Source organism: Grammomys surdaster, unplaced genomic scaffold (assembly GCF_004785775.1).
Source record: "Grammomys surdaster isolate TR1022 unplaced genomic scaffold, NIH_TR_1.0 130, whole genome shotgun sequence".
In the NCBI taxonomy this organism is placed as follows: Eukaryota; Metazoa; Chordata; class Mammalia; order Rodentia; family Muridae; genus Grammomys; species Grammomys surdaster.
In genome coordinates this window covers 23,027,072-23,046,302 of record NW_021604588.1, presented here as the reverse complement: position 1 = coordinate 23,046,302, position 19,231 = coordinate 23,027,072, and the positions used below count along the sequence as shown (strand labels likewise).

General features: G+C 47.1%; 1 protein-coding gene across 1 annotated transcript in view; it reads right to left on the bottom strand.

Moving 5' to 3' along the window:
• Positions 1-717: 717 nt before the first annotated feature.
• Nsl1 (NSL1 component of MIS12 kinetochore complex) overlaps positions 718-19,231 on the bottom strand; it is a 24,497-nt gene continuing 5,983 nt past the window's right edge. Inside the window, exons 3-6 of the mRNA XM_028761141.1 lie at positions 17,746-17,876; positions 16,580-16,634; positions 4,621-4,688; positions 718-3,205 (exon numbers count right to left, since the gene is read on the bottom strand). Of these exons, the coding sequence (XP_028616974.1) occupies positions 2,927-3,205; positions 4,621-4,688; positions 16,580-16,634; positions 17,746-17,876 (533 nt within the window). The 3' untranslated portion in view covers positions 718-2,926. The remainder of the gene's footprint in view (positions 3,206-4,620; positions 4,689-16,579; positions 16,635-17,745; positions 17,877-19,231) is intronic.

Below are 19,231 nucleotides of genomic sequence, written 5' to 3'. Positions count from 1 at the left end.
CTCCACGGTCCTTAAATCTCCTGCCTGCACCACTCAGATTCTGCCACGAATGCGTTCTCAGTTGGCTCGGTGCAGCACTCATTAGATGGTCTGATCTTACGTAGCAGCAAGTCTGCGCAGTGCTAACTGCGGACGGGGCTTTCCAAGGGTGTATGAGGAAGTCAGGTGCCATTTTGGACTGGCCGCGGCACCCACTCCTCACAGTGAGCCACTGTGTGGGGGCTAGAAATCAAACCTGGGGTCTCCACCAAGGGCTCCTAACAGGTGAGCTGCCTCTCTGGACCCTCTCCAATTCAGTATTCCTTTCCCAATAGAGGAAGAAAATGTTTAGTCTCTCCCCTTCGGCTCCAGTCTTTCAGTTTCAATACCTTCCTCTTGCTAATCCACGGCATCAGAAGCAGTAACTCCCTTTATTATTAGTGTTGGCCCACCCCAAACGGCTGGTCTACACCGCTGTGCTTGAGGGCCAGACTGGGCTACCCAAGACTTCAAGCCTCGTCTGTCCTCTGCTTCACTAGGACACACACGCGTGCGCGCGCGCGCGCACACACACACACGCACACAGTAAATGTTATATCACAGAGGTTCAACAGCATTGATATTTCTTATACATTTGCTTCATCTATCTGTCCCTTTTCTGTTTAAAGAGCAAATTCCAAGATAAGATGTCATTTAATTCTATCAACACATATTCCTTAAAATGCAAGAAAAATGCAATTACAATTAACATGTCTTTTTTTATTTGTGGATTTTTTTTTACATGTATTCTACAGTCTGGTTTTATATAGTGAGATCATACATTGCAGTTTGTCTTATGAAGGCTGACAGTGGGGTATGTAGACAAGTGATAACTATACAACCAAGACAACATCTCCCAGCCTGGCTGGGAGACCTACAATGACCGTGCCACATTATGCTGTTGGTCTGTCCCCTCCTCAGCAGGCTTCTCCACACAGCATCACTGGTCTTGGAGCAGATGGTTAGCTGTGTCAGCCATCAGGACATCTATTCACTAGATGACCGTGATACACCTTGACCTCTCAACTCTTCCCCCCCCCCCCGCCCACACACACACACACACACACACACACACACACACACACCTGCCTTAAATTATGATAGGCAAAAACATCTTCACAATTACCACAGACCTGCTGGGAAGATAACCCCCATTAAGAACTCCTGTTGTAAGTGGCCCCAAGGATCCCTGGGGTTCTCTGATCACCCAGCTTCTGCACTGAGGATGAAACACCTCTCAGAGCTTACTATTAAGTGAGTGCTTAAGCCACAGGCTCAAGTCACACTGGTATTGGAGTGTCAGTCACTCTAAACTCCTCTGAGCATGCCCAGAGGCCATGTGTGGAAAGAGGCCTTTCACAAGGTGACTTCCTAGGGGGTGCCCCCAAGCTCATTCTCCCATCTTGCTATATAACAGCTCTTGCTTCAGTGTCATCCCACCATACTGCCTGCAGCCACTGTCCTAGCCTTGACTATGTGTGGAATCCCACCGTACTGCCTCCAGCCGCTGTCCTAGCCTTGACTATGTGTGGAATCCCACCGTACTGCCTCCAGCCGCTGTCCTAGCCTTGACGATGTGGTCTTGCTTGAGTGGCTGTTGTCCTAGCCTTGACTATGTGGGCCCTTCTCAAGCAAAGTCATTCACAGCACTTTAATGCCATGAGAGGCACAGTACCAACAGTCACCTTCTGGAGTCACGAAGTGGCTTTAGGGCAAGAGCTAGTTCACTCTGGAATGCAGAGTGCCACCCTGCTCTCCCACGAACGCCGGTACCAGGAATGCCTTGTTAGCTGGAGAAGGCACAGCGCCAAGATTTTGGTCTTTACACATTACTTTAAAAACTCCAACACTGCTCCATGCAATTATTCACACTAAATCAGATAAAGTTTTAACTAAAATAGAACCTAAGTTCCATAAAGCAGCATCGCCATAAAACTTTCCCAACTGAGAAGAGCAGACAAACCAAGATGTTTATGATCATTAGGACATAATGAACAAAAGCAGTACAGAATTTGCAGGTCATGATCAGTCAATTCCACTGAAAATGGACAAATGCATAATCACCCAAAAAGGAAACTGATGGCAAGCGAGGAGCCCTGTCTACAATGCACTGGGTAAGAGACACAAGCATAAGCTGTAAGAGACTGTGCTGAAACCTCAGCGTAAGCTTCCTGACACCACCTGAGTCTGACCCTCCATCGCGGATGTACAAGCGTCCATAACTGGAGCAGTTCACTCTGCTGAGATCTGTGCTCAATGACACGCTAACCAATCCTAATATGTACTTTGAACTGGAAGGATCTATTTGGAAATAAAGACTTTAAAAGAAACTATCAGTTTCCAGTCAAATTATGTTCTAAGATTTATGAAAATGAAAACACAGGCAAGAAATAGAGGCTCTGTGCCCCAGGTTTTCTTTTTAAGAATATTTCCTGCACAAATAATAGACTTCTCATTTATCTTACAAAACTCTAAGACCTCAAATTAATGACCATGGAACAAACCTAAGGTCAGGCCCACTTTCTGTGCACTCGTTCAATAAACTGCCTAGAAATGACTCGCTGCCTCGCAGAGCCAATGCCAGCTCGCAAGCCGCAGGGAACCACCTCAGAGCTACAGAGAGAGAGAGCTGTGCAGCACAAACTCCTCCGAGCAAGTCCCTGGAACGCCTCGAAAGCTGCATGGCAGCCGAGAGCCGCTGTCATGAGGCCACTGACAGGTCTGTGCAGGACTGGAAGGTCGTTTCACCTACTGCACAGGGACTCAAGGGAAGAAGCATAGGACTCTCCAGGATATCACAACAGTACACTGTACCTGTACAGAGTCAGTTACTTTAAATAAAGTCTCCCAGGCATCAGACTGTGACCCTAAATGTTGACAACATTGACTTTCAGCTTCCCAACAGAGCTCACATATCGAGATTAATTCTCTTCGGCTGCAGCGGGTAGCACTGTCTCTGGGCGCAGTCTGGGGCTTGCTTTCTCTTTAGCACAATGTTGGAGGCCTTCCTGGCCACAGTCTCTGTTGGTGTGGTTTCTCCGTGTGTCACACATTTGTCAGACTTGGCATCTGCTTTCCTGTAAAGGCTGGAGAAGACTTCCTGGTTGATCCTCTGCAGCTGGATCACAGGCTGCATCTTTAAGACCTGGGAGAAGCCGTCTCCTTGTTCAATTAACACGGGCAAAGCCTTGGGAAGGAAAATCTCAGGTTAAAATGTGAATGTCAATACGGGCACACTTCACAGACATGGACACCCTGCATTTTAATTCCTCAGGTCAAGTCTATTGCTAAGCCCTGGCTCCCTGCGGTTATGGATATTTGGCTCTATGTATTAAAATCCCACTTTAAGTAAAGGGATTTTTAACTAAAAGCTAAGACTCAGAAGATGTGGCTCACTCCTACAATAACCGGCCGCAATGTTAAATTTGACGGGAGTAAGGGGAGTGCGGAGATAGGAATTAAAGTCTGAAGTCTTGCTATTTGATGAGCATGCTTTTGGAATCTTGATCATTAAGAGAAGGGAGAGGCACATTTTGATTATAAGGGATGGAACAGTAAGCATTTTATACTTTGTCTGGGACTCTGCCTAAGACCTCAGCCTTGGCCAGCCATGGTGGTATATGACTGTGGTTCCGGTCTGAAGCCAGCGTGTGGAATTCAGGGAGGCCCTATCCTTAAAAGAACTCGACTCCACTATCAGAACAGGAAAGAAACAGACAGGAAGGAAATGAATGATTCCATTTGTGTTCCCATAAAGCCGTGCTTATAAAACAGAGAGGCAGGCTGCTGCCTGGCCACCAATTCTGGATCAAGAATAGGATAAAAGTAGCAAGTTGATCAATTATCGGGAAAACATAGAATTGATACCAAAAAAAAAAAAAAAAGAAAGAAAAGAAAGACACAGAAAGCAGACATTAGAACTGGGAAGGTTCTGGAGTTTGAAGTAATTCCCATGTACGAGGAATTTGCTTTGATGCTTAGGTAAAATCAGTGTCCCACGAGAGCCCATGGTACTAGGACCTGGAGGCTCTCCAGCTGCCGTAGTGTAAGAAGAGTGATCACGAGCAGCACCCACGCCGAGGGAGCAGCTCAGGTACAGTGTGCACTAAGCATCCACCCGAACTGGGGTCACACGGGCACAAAAGCGGAAACAACAAAAACAAGTTCCAAAGCCAATACTCTGGTTCAGTTACTTGGCTGAGCAACTTATTTAGGTTCTTAATGCCCCTGTTTTCTCATCTGTAAACTGGGGTTACATACCAATCTTCTATGAGGACTATGAGGATTAGACAGGACAGTAAATGTCAAGTAGACGGACACCACATGCTCCCTAAGGATTACAAACAGCTTTATCCCAGAGTGTCTGACAAGCTGCCAACATAGCTCACTAGATCTCACTAGAGAAGCCAGGTAGAACACGGGGCTTCCAGGGACCTCCAGGCAGAATATGTGGCACACAGTAGACAAATGAACTCTCAACTTCACTGTTGCTTAGCAAATGTACTCATGAGCCACGTAACAGACTCCTGAGCATCCTGCTGGGCCCCACACATACTGTCGGTGAGCAGCGAGGGCTCCCACTTCATGTGCTCGCAGCTTTACCTTCATGGCCTCACTCATCTCCTTAGCTACGGCTTCTCCGCGGCTTTTCAGATCTTCCATACGAGAAGCTGCAAGAAACCACCAGACAGCATTTTAGGTTCTCCACCTCATTAGCCAATCATGAGGACACTTAGATGCAATCCGTGAGGACAACTCACTTTATTCTAATCTTTCTAACAGCTTGGTTGGTTGTGACAGGGTTTCTCTGTGTAGCTGTGGCTGTCCTGGAACCCACTCTGTAGACCAAGTTGGCCTCAAACTCAGATTTCTGCTGCCTCTGTCTCCCAAGTGCTGGTATTAAAGGCGTGCGCCACCCCACCCCCAGCCTCAGTACTTTGTAATTACTAAAGTCAATGTCTTATTTAATTTATGAAGATAAATCAGAAGAGTGGGAGAGCATCGGCATGCAATGCAGAGGCATGCACTTAAGACAGCTGGCCGGACGCTGAGCAGTCCCTGCACTGCCTGAGAGTGAGCGCCCACATCCATGACACAAGCACTGCTGCAGCTGGCACCTCTGCATGCCATCGAGGGGAAGACAAATGAAGACTAGGACATTATTTTTAAATCACTCTGAGTTTTACAAAAGCAAACCACAGGCCAGTGAAATGACTCAGTAGGCAAAGGCAGACGCAAGGAGGCCTGGCAAGCAGTCCATCGAGAACCCAGGCAAGGCTTGAGGAGAGAGCCCATTTCACAAAGTTGTGTTCTGACCTTCATGTGCATTCTGTACCATGTGTATATTACACACACACACACACACACACACACACACACACACACACACAGAGTTAAAAAAGTTTTTAAAGCAAACTATCATCTAAACTTAGACTGGAATCACTCTGTATTAAGGCCATGTGTAGACAGATATCTGGTGGAAAATTCTAGCTTTGGTTGCTAGTACTACAAATTTTTCCTTTCTTGATGCTTTTTTTGTGAGTGTGAGTATGTGTGTGATCTGTGCATGTGTGTATCTGTGTGTGCATGTGCACAGGTGCACCTGGGGGACAGAGGTCACCATCAGGTGACTTTCTCTACCACTCTCCATCTTGCTTCCTCAGACCGTGTCACTGACTCAGCTAGACTGCCTGGCTAGCGAGCCCATGGCTCCCACTGTCTCTGTATCTCCAGTTTTTAACCTAGGTTCTAGGAATTCAAATTTAGGTGGAAGCACTTCACCAGCAAGCATCACCCAGCCCTTTTCTGATGCAGCCAGTCTCGGGCTGAAGTGCAGATGCTGAGTCAGTACCTCACGGCCACAAGAAGACAGAGCACCAGGAAAGCCGCATGGGCCGATATAAAAGCCAGCATGGTGTCATTCACAAAAAAAGAAATGCACAAAGCACTCTATGAAGCTATGCCAATCAGCACACGATGTATTGGTGATAACACCAGTAAAGCAAAGGAGGGCAGACCTACACGGAAGAGACTTCCTATGCAGGGTGAAAATAAAGCTGGCTTAAAATTATATGGCTGTAGTGTTGACACACGAATTGTCATCTCTCAGAAAAACACTGCCCTAAAAATTATTCAGAAAATAAAAGTGATACTCTGCAAAAAGATCAAGTGAACAAAGGAGAAATGAAGGATGCAACAGACAGAAGGACGTGACTGATGGACAGAAGGAGGTGTCAGACAGAAGGACATGACAATAGAAGGACACAATGAACAGAGGACATGATGGACAGGAGGACGTGATGGACAGAAGGACGTGATGGACAGACAGAAGGACGCGATGGACAGAAGGATGTGATGGACAGTAGGACGTGATGGACAGACAGAAGGATGTGATGGACAGAAGGACACGATGGACAGAAAGCATTGTAGAGAACAGACACTGAGGTGGAACCAAGCCCTCCCCTGTAAGTCAAAATGTAACTAACAGCGGGTTAAACTGTGCTATTGAAAGGCAGAAATAGAAGCTGGTACCTGATAAACAAATGGTCCCATTAGATCATACCAAGACTGCCCTATAAGCACAGCCCATAAGAGCTGAGAGTGAAGGGAAGACCAGAACATTCCACACAGAAGCCATCACTGGATGGCTGGGGCCACAGAGGACTTCCCAGAGCTGGGGCTGCTGCTCGGCAACTGTGCAGAGCCCTGGGTGTGACTCACCCCTCTTGATGCATTCATCTCAGTTACCAGAGAATACGCTGGTAAAAGGGGCAGCTCGTCCAGAAGCTCAACAGCTTTACTTCTGTCTTTTTTTAGATTCTAAACCTGGTTGGTCTCAGAGATCCACCCGTCTCTTCCTTCCAAATGCTGGGATCAAAGGCATGTAGCACCACACCTGGCGACCTAACAACTGTATACATAGGTATACCAAACAGAACCCCAAAGTACAAGACATAGGAGTTGACAAAACTGAAGAAACAGTGTGACAGTAACAGTTGGAGACTTCAAACTCACTTATAATAAAGGACTGAAGAATATTAATAAGAAATGGAGGCAATCACCATTTTCAGCACCACCAAACAGCTAGATCTAACATGTGTGCAGAACACTTCACCAAACACAACAGTACACTATTCTAGTTTGATTTCTGATGCTCTAATAAATATCATTTTATGGTGGTTTGAATAGGAATAGCCTTCAATGAGCTCATGGGTGTGAGTGCTTCATCGTGAGGGAATGGCACTACTAGGAGGTGTAGCCTTGGAGTCGGTGAGGCTTTGCTGGAGGAAGTGTATCAATTGGGATGAGCTAAGTGCTCAAGCCAAGCCCAGTGTCACTCTCTTCCTGCTGCCTGTTGATCCAGCCATGTAACTCTCAGCTCCTTCACCAGCACAGTGTCCACCTGCATGCCACCATGCTTCCCATCATGATAATGAACTAAACCTCGGAACCTGTAAGCCAGCCCCAATAAAATGTTTTCCTTAATAAGAGCTGTTGTGATCATGAGGTCTCTCACAGCAAAAGAAACCCCAACTTAGACAATTACTAAAAGCAACTTGGGCAGGAAAGGTTACTTGACTTACTTACAGGTCCCCATCCAGCACTGAGGGAAGTCAGGGTGGAAAGCCAGGGCAGAGGCCATGGAAGGCTGCTGCTCACTGGCTTGTTCTCCCGCTGTCTCACACACAGCCAGCTTTCTTCTACTACCCAGGACCGCCAGCCCAGGGATGGCATCATCCACCAAGCCTGGACCCTTCTGTATGGTAGCAATCAACAATCAAGACAGGGCCACACAGTCATGGCCACAGACAACCTGATGTGGACAATCTTTTAACTGAGGTGCTGGTTTCCCAGATGACTCTAGGTCACTTAAGTTAAGAATAAGAACTGACCAGTGTTAGGCCCCATTTCGGCCCTGGTTTGCGCCTTGTGGACCAACCCAAGCCTGGTTCCAGTTTTGAGACCTATTTCAGTCACTTCTGAATTGGGGTGACTCAGCAAGTCCTGTTTGGCCCGCCATTGCTGATGTAGAGCTTTGCTATTGGCCCTGTCAGTCACCCCATACCCTCCTTCACCCTTCCCCCCCCACATCATCTCACCCCACTAAAATTCCCCTCTCTATGCTCTAAGTTTACATAAGTGAGAGGCTGAAGCAATAAAGTTGAGTTCCTGCTTCGACAAGACTCCTGGCCTAGTGTGCTTCTTTTGGCTGTTGACACTATCAGCCCTGGAGAGACCCTGCCGGGATGCTCTCCTCTCTCCTGGACCTGCTGGCAGGGAGCTGACAGACCAGAACACGGTCTCAGCCACCACAGGAAGGTGAGGTGACACTAGCAACCCTCCAGTAGGCACAGAAAGTGCATACTACAGAGTTTCACTCACCACAGGAAAAGCCATGCAGTCAGAATACAGCCAGTGCTTGCCCGGGCTGGCAAGGGAAACAGAGCCACTGACGGCTGTGGAGCTTCTGCTGAGTAGTAAACTGTTCTGGAGCCTGGGATGTACCGCACTGGCTGTCAGTGGATGACGGGCTTTAACATGCACAGTATGGTAAACTTTTTATTACTGTTTTCATGTGTGTGTGTGTATGAACATTGTGTGTGTATGAACATTGTGTGTGTATGAACATTTGTCTGTGTGTATGAACATTGTGTGAGTATGAACATTGTGTGTGTATGAACGCGTCCACAGTGGCCAGAGGAGGCTGTGAGCCAGCAGACATGGGTGGTCACTGGGAACCCAACTCTCGCCCTGTCCTAAGAGCAGCAAGTGCTCTTAACTGCTGCGCCCTCTCTCCAGCTCCAACATGCTAAATTTTATGTGCATTTCCACCACAACTATGGCTAATTTTGGTTGTCAACTTGAAGTCTGTGAGGGATTTTACTGATTGGATCACTTGAAGTTGGAAGACCCACCCTAACTCTGGACCACACCTTCTGATGACAGCCCACATAAAAACATGGATAAAGGAAGCATTTGCTGTTTGCCTGCTTGCCTTCACTCTTGCTGGCAAGTTCGTCTATCCTGCTACTGAGGCATTCCATCATTGTTACTAGAATCTACTTCTCTGGGATTTCAATTTAGCCTGAATACCAGCAGCTCTCTAGAATTCTCCAGGATTCTAGCACCAGATCGGAAAGTCACTAAACAGCTAGCTTGGCCTTTCTGCTGGGAGTCAGCCATAGTTGAACTACCAGACCCACAGTCTATAGGTCGCTCTCATAACACTCTCCCTCACTCGCTCTCATCCTGATCCCACTGACTGTCCCCTCAGAGACTCTTAATACAGCAGCAAACCATGAGCATCTTTGTGTGAATCAGCCAGCTTTCCCATGCTCTGATGAGTACACTTTGAGTGTGCATTCCTGTGCATGAGGCACGTTCCCTCTCTGCATGCATAGTAACTTAAAGTTCAAGTAACAGCATGTTGGGTCCAAGATGAAGGTGTTTGAGGACAAGCTCCTTCATGGGTGGGCACTCTCTGTCACGACACTGGGAGAAACAAGTTGAGAGGTGACAGGAAGCTTAGCGGTGCACGCCTTGAGGAACTGAAGCTTCTACCAGGTTAATGACCTGAGAAACCACAAGGGATACAACATGTGTTTCTTGTTTTAAGCTGTTAGATTTTGAGATAAGTTACTAACAGGCAACAAATCCAACATTAGATTTCAAATCAATACATTTAGTCCTAAGTGTAAATTAAAATGTTCAATGAGTGACTATCTAGAACATTCCAGTAGATCTAGAATGTTCCCTGAAGGCCAATGTGTTTGGTCACCAGGCAAGCCTTTTGGAAGGTCTTCAGGTATCTGAGGATGTGTCCAATGTATCTTGTTCCTTACTTTATTCTCTCCCAGATAAATTACTTCTGAACTTAAAGAAATAGGCTCAATTGTTGACCTGAGGAAACACAATAAACTATTTTCCTTATGATTCCAGGTTTTTAAGACTCTGTTATATTCACAGTATTCTCTGTTATATTCATGAAAACATAAGACACACTTGAACAGAGTTTAAAATGTTTATCATGTGTATTTAGCCATCACACTTATATATCTAGATAGTGTTTTTTAGTATGTATGTATGTATGTATGAATGCATGTGTAACTTCAAGTTGTGTACTATACATTACTCTGCAACAAACAACATGGAACAATGAATCTTACTTCTCTGTGTGAACAGGCAGCCACAGTCTTCATCACTGTAGCTTTTACTAGTAGCAGCAGCTATAGTCCTTGACCTTCGAGCCCGTTCTCAAGGCTTCTTACAGATTAAGTTCTACCGTTTGGTCTTTACTTTCCCATTGCTGAACGATACCTGGTTTCATCTGCTGTACAAACAGTGAGAACATATAAGCCCAAGAGTGAAACGGCTTGTGTGTGAAACGGAGGTAGGCTAAAGGCTTGCATACTTACAAATGGACTTTCACACCCAAGTGTGTGATGGGGTGTTCTAATGGTGGGCTAGACACATCACCTCTTACCTCCAAGCTCTCTGGAAGGGCTACTAGAGGGCAGCAGTGTGGACAACAATGAGAAGCCTGGAATATCACAAGCACAGAGAACTTCCTGGGAAGGGGACCTGGTTCTCTAATCCTGGGATCTTTAGTGGTGATCACAGTACCTTACAGTAGGTGCTCAAAAGCTATGACGGGATACAGCCATGATAGAGGACACTTCCTTAATCAAAGAGGGTGACGTCACTCACAGGGGAACTGTATTATGGAGAATTTGCATTCAAATTCAGGGATCTGATGCCAAATGGACTGGGGAGTTCCAGGTGGGGGCAGGTGGACAGGACACACTCTATCCAAATAAGGAAATAAATGAGAAACAGGAAAAAACAGGAAGCAGGAAGCAGAATCCAGAGGGGAAGTGAGGAAATTCCCAGGATGGTGTGAAAGGGGCAGAGACAGGATGAAAGTTTGCTGTAGGCAAGGGGAGCTGGTCAGACAGAAGAGGAAGGTGTAGGGTTAGAAAGAAAACTGATGGATAACCTCATTAGAAGGGATGTAGCGACAGTGGCTTACCTTTACATAGGGTAAGACGGAAGGGCTGAACAGAATGACTTTCCTACAAAGTGAAGCTAGAGGACAGCCAAGCAGTGATGGCACACGCCTTCGATCTCGGCACTTGGGAGGCAGAGGCAGGCATATCTCTGTGAGTTCCAGTCTGCTAGCCTGCTAGCCTGGTCTACATAGCAAGCTCCAGGACAGCTGAGACTACATAGAGACCTTGTCTCAAAAACAAAACAACCATAATAAGAGTAAAGCTGCTGAGTACAAACAAGTCTTGTGAGGAACCTGCCTGTAACAGCATTTAGGGACTCAGAAAGACAGACACGCCCTGAAGCCTATTCTGCTGTGTGGGCTGCTGTGGTCACCACACTCTGTCGTTCTCAGTCCATTTCAGAGCAGGCTCACAGCCTCCTTTTACAAATAACCCAGGAAAGGGAACTGCAACTGGATAGAACTAGAATGCACATCTTTCAGAATTCAATGTAACTCTCTAAAGTATCCCTCTGCCAGAGAGCACATACTGTCTTCCTGAAAGAATAAGTCACACTGAGGCAAAACTCAGCTCCAGAATAATGAAAGCGTCCTGAAATAAAAAATGCGCTGATACCATTCTAAAATTAAATGTCTAACTATGACTTTACAATACCTCTTCTTTTTTTAATTAGGTAAGCTCAACCATTCCCATTCAAGCCTAAACTGTATCTGTGGTGCTTGGGGGTGCTTGCCTTTAATCCCAGCCCTGGGGAGGCAGAGGTGGAGCTCTCTACATGTGAGACCAGGCTGCTCTGCACAGTGAGGTCCAGGCCAGTCAGGGATACATGGTGTCTCAAAACCAAAAATAAAGAACTAAACCAAACCCAAGTTATCAACAATTCTAGGAGTAGACCCAAAGAAAGACTTTTAAACAATGAAGACAAAAGAGGAAGACAACACAGGTACATAAAAATGATCTCTAAAAGTCAAGCAAGGTGACAAACACCTGTGACCACAGGACCCAGAAAGCAAGGGCAAGAGGACCACACATTCCAGGTCATCCTGCACTATACAGCAAGATCCTGTCTCAAAAACAAAACACAAAGCTAAATAAAACTCATTAAACATGTGGGTATACTGTATATACATAAAAACTATTTTCTTAGCTAGCAAGATAGTTGAGCAGGAAAAGGCACTTGATGCCAATCCGGACAACCTGAGTTTGACTCCTGGAATCCACGTGGTAGAGAGAGAGAACTGGCTTCTCCAAGATGTCTTCTGACCTGCACACACATGCTGTAGCATGCACATGTATGTGCGCAGACGCACAGGATAACCACATTAGTAAAAATTTTTAAGATGTTAAAACATTTTCTGCCATAAATACTTGTTAAAGAAACTCCAAAGCCATAAGCTTTTTGTGGCCTTCCTCACCATGGTTCTAAGTGAGTCTGCCACGTTTTAGAACTGAGAAGAGCACAGAAGCACTCCGGATACAAGAGCATCGATCGGCCTTCGGAGGTTGGTGCTCATGGGAGACCCATAAGGCCATGCAGGTCAGGGATGGACTCCCCTAGAAGCGTTCTCTGTGCTCCTCCTACACACACTCAACAAGAACATCTATATGACACCAATGTGTACCACTCTTAGCAATGCCAACGAAACGTTCCTGAAAGAAGCACACCTCACAAGGAGCCTCCGCACGGCTGACTAGCTCACTGAGGACAATGGGGAGGGTGTAAGATGTTTTGAGGTCAGAGCCTCATTATCTGAGTCATCTTTCCTGCCCTTCCCAGCCCCGTGTGTCCTCCTTAGAAAGTGACCTAACATCTCTGTGACCATTAGATAAATCCTTTAGAATGTGCAGACCTCAGTTTCTATCAATCACAACGTTGTGTCTTCTATCAGAGAGCATCTGAGGCCTTTCTGTAACCACCCGCTGCCGCTTCCACTGATGCACTTGGAAAGCGTCTATCTCAGTTTATGATTTTCTGTTGTTACCATAAAAGGCCATGAAGTTGTTACCACATAGCAACATGAAATTTGCAGTAACCTAAATCTGTATTCCCTAGCCACAGTCATATTTACCTTCAAAATAAACTCTCTTATCCTCCTTAAAGTAAAAGTCCCATAGCCTAGACACACATGCTTGACAGATGCTAACCACCTGTTGTCATCTACACACAGACTGCTCAGCAATGTGTGAAGTCAGACAGCATTGCCAGAAAACAACAGGCTGCCTGAACGTGCAGGACCAGGCCAGACCTCAGGCGCGCACTACAGAACAGCCTGCAACACCTCCGCTATCTCAGCTGTTCAGTGTGAGTGGTGGGAGAAGAGCTGAACTGTGGGGACTTCACACTTATGACTATTTAAGGTTGCTCCTGACAAGTGAGAGACACATCCTACCTTGTTGGTAAATAATCAGTAGGTGGGGAGTGGGGGGAGCTGCCCTTAAAAACGTGGAAGTTCAGCAGCCTGAGAACACCCGTTCCCTAGTTGCCTGCCTCTAAAGCAGAGGGAAATGAAAAAGTGGAAGCGAAAGCCTGGGCAACAAGCCCAGTTTTGCTTCTGGGTCACTGCACTGACTGAAGGAGGGACCGTGAAGCCCCAAAGCCTGCAAGCTCAGCAGAAATTCGCCAGCTGGGAGCTTCCCATGTACTTCCAACCTAGTTCCTGAGCAGGAACACACAAGCACAGGGGACACCGGCTTGTGCTGGGTTCTAAGGACTGAGGAGGGAACTGAGCATTCCTGCGATACACAGAAACGGGTCACACATCTGTGACCCCAGGCACTTCATGAAGTGCACTACCATGGTGTCAGTCTCCTAAGTTTTTTCTCTGGCCTCAGCCAAGTGTCTGATCTTACTTCTAACTTCTCTTGTTCTGTGGACTCAAGGTCACTCCTCAGGAGCTCTGCTTGGGCCTTGCTCTGCTCTAGGGTTCTTCCTCTTGAGTGTAACCACGTAACTTCCTATCTGCTCTTGCCACAGAAGCGCCCTCTCACCTGAACACACTGTCCTAGTGTCATGCTGCCCATCCAGCAAATGTGGTACTTACACGCTGCTATTTGAGTTACCGAGGAGGCTGCACTGCACTCTGGAGCAAATGACTGACCCTTCAGTCACAGTGAACCAGCACAACCTGATGAGGACTGTTTCCTTACGCAGACTCCAACTAGGGAATGGTAGCTACAAAGCTGACTCCCTGGGAATCGAAAGGAGCCGAGATGCCTCAGGAGGCCAGGGTGTGGAATCATCAGCTTCCCTGCTTAAGACCAAAGTCTGAGATGAGCCTTCATTCTCTGAAACAGAGGCGGAAAAAACTGCCATCGACCAACACTTGTACTTTAAGCCACACTAGAAGTGTAGGGGGAGAAGGAACACCTTGGCCTCAGTCTCAGCCTGTACCATGTGCCTTCCCACTGACTGGTGGCCAGAGGCACTATCTGCAATATCACAAGTGTGCAGTCTCTGCTGCCAACGTATGTACGGCCCTTGCCGTGGGCTGCTCCTGACTAGGTGAAGGCGGCCCACACTGGAGGCAGGAGGGAGAGAGAAGATGCAGAGCAATGGTCACAAGAGAAGTCATTGTCCAGGGAGCTTTCAGAAATGAATTCTAAATACGTGAAGAAAATAACACCCCAGAAGATACTCAGCACAGCTAATGTGAGAGGGAGGAGCTTACTGCAGAGACGATCCTCACGAGCTGAAGGAAATCCGGCCTTACTCACAGGGCACACGGGTAAGTGAGCCCTGAGGAGGCATGAGTGCCTGCACTCGGACCCCAGCGCCGAGGGAAGAGCTGAGCGCAGCAGCTCCTGTCTGCAACACCAGCACCGGGAGGCAGGGACAGGAGGCCCTGGGCGCTCCTTGGCCAGTCTGACCAAACGGTGTGATATCAGTGAGTGGTAGGTCTGACAAGGACAGTCTCTCCAGTGAGGTGACAGTGGGATCAGGCAGGTAGCTTCACACACCAAGTATGAAAGAAAGGCCCAGGCCCAGTGCCTGCCTGAGACGACCTGGAACGGTGCCTAGCATGTCACAGTGAGGACTGTGTGGGAAAGGTTTACAGGGGTGAAACAGCATACAAGCAGAGCTGCACAGAGCTGTGGGGTGTGAGAACTCCGTCAGAACCAAAATCACCCTTTACAAAGAACAAGGACAGGGACCTGGAGAGAGCTCAGCAGTTACAGGCTCCAACTGCACCCGAGTTCAAGCCCCAGCATGCACACTGCCCCAGCATGCACACTGGGCAGCTCACAGCCACCTGTAACTACAGCTCCAGGAGTCCAGTGCCCCCTCTGGCCTCCTCTGGCCTCCATTCATGGTCACATACGCACACACGTAGACATAATTGTAAAACATAAATTAAGAAATCTTTAAAGAAATAAGACTAAGGATAACAAGTTCAATATAGTCAACATGATGAAAGCAAATAGAGTCAAGAGTAAAGATGAAAGAGTCGTAGCTGCCCCTCACAGCCCTTACCTCAGACGCCTACAGAAGTACACGCATGAACTAAACCCAGAGGAAGGCTTAAAATTAAAACTATAGTTCTCTCAGAATTTGAAATTTTAATTTATAAATCTAGTTAATCACCAAGTACACAAGAGTAACTACTGAGTAAGACTCGGTGGCTCATACCTATAATCTCGGCACTCGGGACATGGAGCAGGACTGTGAGTTCAAGGACAGCCTCGGCTCCATAGTGGGCCCTTCCTCAAAAAAGAAAAACAAATAAAAAGCCCACTCAGTGGTGAGCACTTGCCTAGCAGGGACATGGCCTATGTTCTAGTCTCAGCAGGACAATACAAGTCTTAGCAGGTGAATTGTATCTATTTAACCAGAAGAACTAACATTGACAGTAAAGAGAGAAAACTGGGGTGGCAGTGTGTTTACTCAGTGGACAGAGGGAACAAAGGTCTATTTCTTGCTCAGGAAGAGTTTCACAGGACTGGCTAAAGTGACAGCTTCACTAGAGCAGTAACAAGTTCACAGGAGACATTAAAGGAACAGAACCACAGTATGCCACTTCCAAACCAGAAGCCAGAGAAAAGAGACTGAAGACTGTACTCACACAACAGACGGCAGCCAAGGCAGGGCCTGACAGGAGAGGACCGGGACTGGAAGCTCGGAAACCAGCAAGCTCTACAGGGATAGCTACGGTCTGCTTCCAAAGTGGGACCCACCAACTGTGGCCTTAGCTGCATTTATCAAGACTTACTGAACCCAATGCACCCAAGAAGATAAATATGAGAGGAAATGTACAGAATCAGGTGGAGCACATTAAAGGCAAAATCTCAAGTCACGAAAACAAAACACAACAAAGAAAGCTACAGCAAAACAAAGAAAAGCGAGTGCCCGCCCGGAGGAGCAGCCCAGCTGTGTGGCCCTGCTCACTCGGCATCCTCTGACCCCAGCACGTACACTAGAGAGGGAAAACGTGCAGAACGTTGAAGACTGTTGTCAAGTCTCAAAACAGGTGCTAGGCACTGACTGTGGCGGAGAGGACACACGGGAGGAGCTCACAGAGGGAGCTTCGTCTTCACACGTTCTCACACTGGCTTACCTGGGTCAGCATCGCATTTCAGGTCCAGAGGATGTACAACAGGGTGATATTGCTTCTAAACACAGCACAAATTAAAACATTTAACTTAGACATGTAATGCCTCAGAAAACTAAGCATCTATTTCAGCTAGTGTGAGCAAATACACAGTCAACAGTGCTGGCCTCAAGGTTTTTCTCTTCTTAGATCCTGAGCTCTGTGGGCAAATGTCCTTAGGTTTGAATATCTTTTATGTACTGCCATCTGCTGCACACAGTAAGAAACAGCACGATGAAGATGGCGCAGAGGAAACAGGAAAGGCAGATCTAAAATACAGGGTAAGGACCACAGTGTGGTGGATGTTCATTCAGGACAAATACTTGGAACTCCCAACTCCTATTTCCACAGAAACTTTTTTAAAAGTGGTTAAACTACCACAGCAGCCCTTTACTCTTCACACCGAGACACACAGGAACAGCTGGATATGCCACAGTCAGGCAAAAGGAAAGGGCAAATGCTCCTTCTTAGTCACTCCGTGACAAGGGCACACTAGTGCTCTCCAGTCCTGTCCCTCCACCTCAGCCTGACTAGTTGCAGGGTTTTCTTTAGGGAAGTCAGGGAGGTAAGTTAGAGGGAGGCACTGCCCGTTTTCCCTGCAGCATGGAAAGGGCTCTCTTAAAGGCCGGATGTATGAGAAAGGGAACATCCTCAAGGGTTTCTTTTTCCTATCACCCAGGACTCTAGTGTTTAGATCAAGTGCAGGCCTTTAATTGCCCAAAGCCATTACTGAAGGAGACACTCCTGGAGAGTCACACTTACAAGTCTGCTAACTTAAAAAACTAAAGGCAAAGACGACAACGGCATGATTAAAGCCTGCATGTGGTCACTCCGTGGCCAATGGCACAGCAGCGGATCTCCTGTGTGACTCCGGTCTGCTGCGCTGCCTCTGGACCTGTGTCGTCTGCATTATGACTCAGGTCTAATCTGCCAGGATGCATTTGCATTCGTTCCAGTGTTAATAAATCTGAGAAGACTGGCATGTGATAGGCATGGTGACTGATCCCAGCCCGTGAGAGGTGGAGGTTGGAAGATCACGAGTTCAAGACCGGCCTGCACTGTATGAAAGATAAGTAAACTAGCTCTTTACTGTGGTAAAATACCGTGTAAGGATTTAAATACAATGGTCTCACCAGACTCGCATGCTGCGCTTTCAGGGTCTTGATAACACTCTCAAGGATCCTTCTGGGGTACTGCTTCCGCTTTGTTGCAACATCCACTATGAGCTCATCAAACTCATCTTCAAGTACTTTAATGTCAGAATCTAGTTCAGAAAAAGTCTGTTATTAGTCTAGAAATATTATATAGGCGTAAGTCACAGAATAATTAAGGAAAACAAACATGACAAACTAATGGAGCCCCTCATCTCCACACTGATCAATCAGCAAGTGCCTCCAGAAAACACAGAGCAGGTGGCGTGGTCCCAAGAAACAGGCACTGATGAATGCACAGGGCATAAAGAGGAAGGCTACAGGACAAGGGACCACGGCCGATTGGTGGGAGTTAAAGAAACAGCATTTAGGTCTGAAATCCAGGCGTGAACAAAGGCACCGGGTGAAAACACTCAGGGAGAGGAACCCTGCAAACAGAAGCGATCCAAACGGCATAGGCTGGATTACAGGGAGGAGGGCAGAGGTGCGCCCAGTGCCAGGGCAGTGCTTAGATGGGCAGGGCCCCGGCCAGTCCTCTGCCCTTCCCCACCATAATTAAACTATAAAGGCATCTCATACCACGGACAGGGTTTCACTTGATTTTGTGCCAACCCAACCTGTGACAGCACTGGGAAGGGTGCCCACTGTGAGACCTGACTCACAGGGCAGGGAAAGGAAAGACATGGCGACCTGGGGGACTTCCTCAGACTTCAGTGGCAACTATTTTATCAGATCTTTCCTCGGTTGTAGACAGTGGTTCTCAAGCTCAAGCAGAAGGAATGATTGCCCAGGAATCTTACAACTGTGTAAATCTGGACTCAGAAGGTCTAGGATAGGGCACAGAAATGAAGCACCCTGGAAGACCTGACTGCAGACAGATGCAGTTGGCTTCATTAAAAAAAAATACCTTTAGAGTAAAGATACTGGGATGGTGCAGGTAGCTCAGTGGTGAGAGCCTCTGCCTGGCATTGGTAGGGGTCTGTACTCAGTCCCCAGTACTGAAATAGTGACTAACACTGAAGACCTAAGTCTTCCGTTCAGTAGCTCACCCACGAGCTCTACTGACACTGACTAAAGTTTGTTTTGCTAGGAAGAAGTCTGACGATGGCACGTTTCTGAAACATTCTGACAGCTGGCGGGTATACACGTCAGCATACACTCGTCACATCTAGACGAAGGCTTGGCAGTAGGTGCGGCCTCTCACTCCAGTCAGAGTCTACTCAGCAGCTTCTTTGGAGGCCATCTGAGGAAGATATGAAACTACTACTACTCTCTGAAATAAGGAGCTTTCAGTTTTACTGTGTTAATTTCAAAAGTGACATCACTGGCCTGCAAAGACAACTTTATAAAATTTCTTTTGTGTGTGGTGGGGAGGGAGGGCCCATGTGTCCCAGCACACTCTGCATGCAGGTGTAAGTCGGCTCTCTCCTTCCCTCCTACAGGAGCCCAAGCTCTCTCTCCTTCCCTC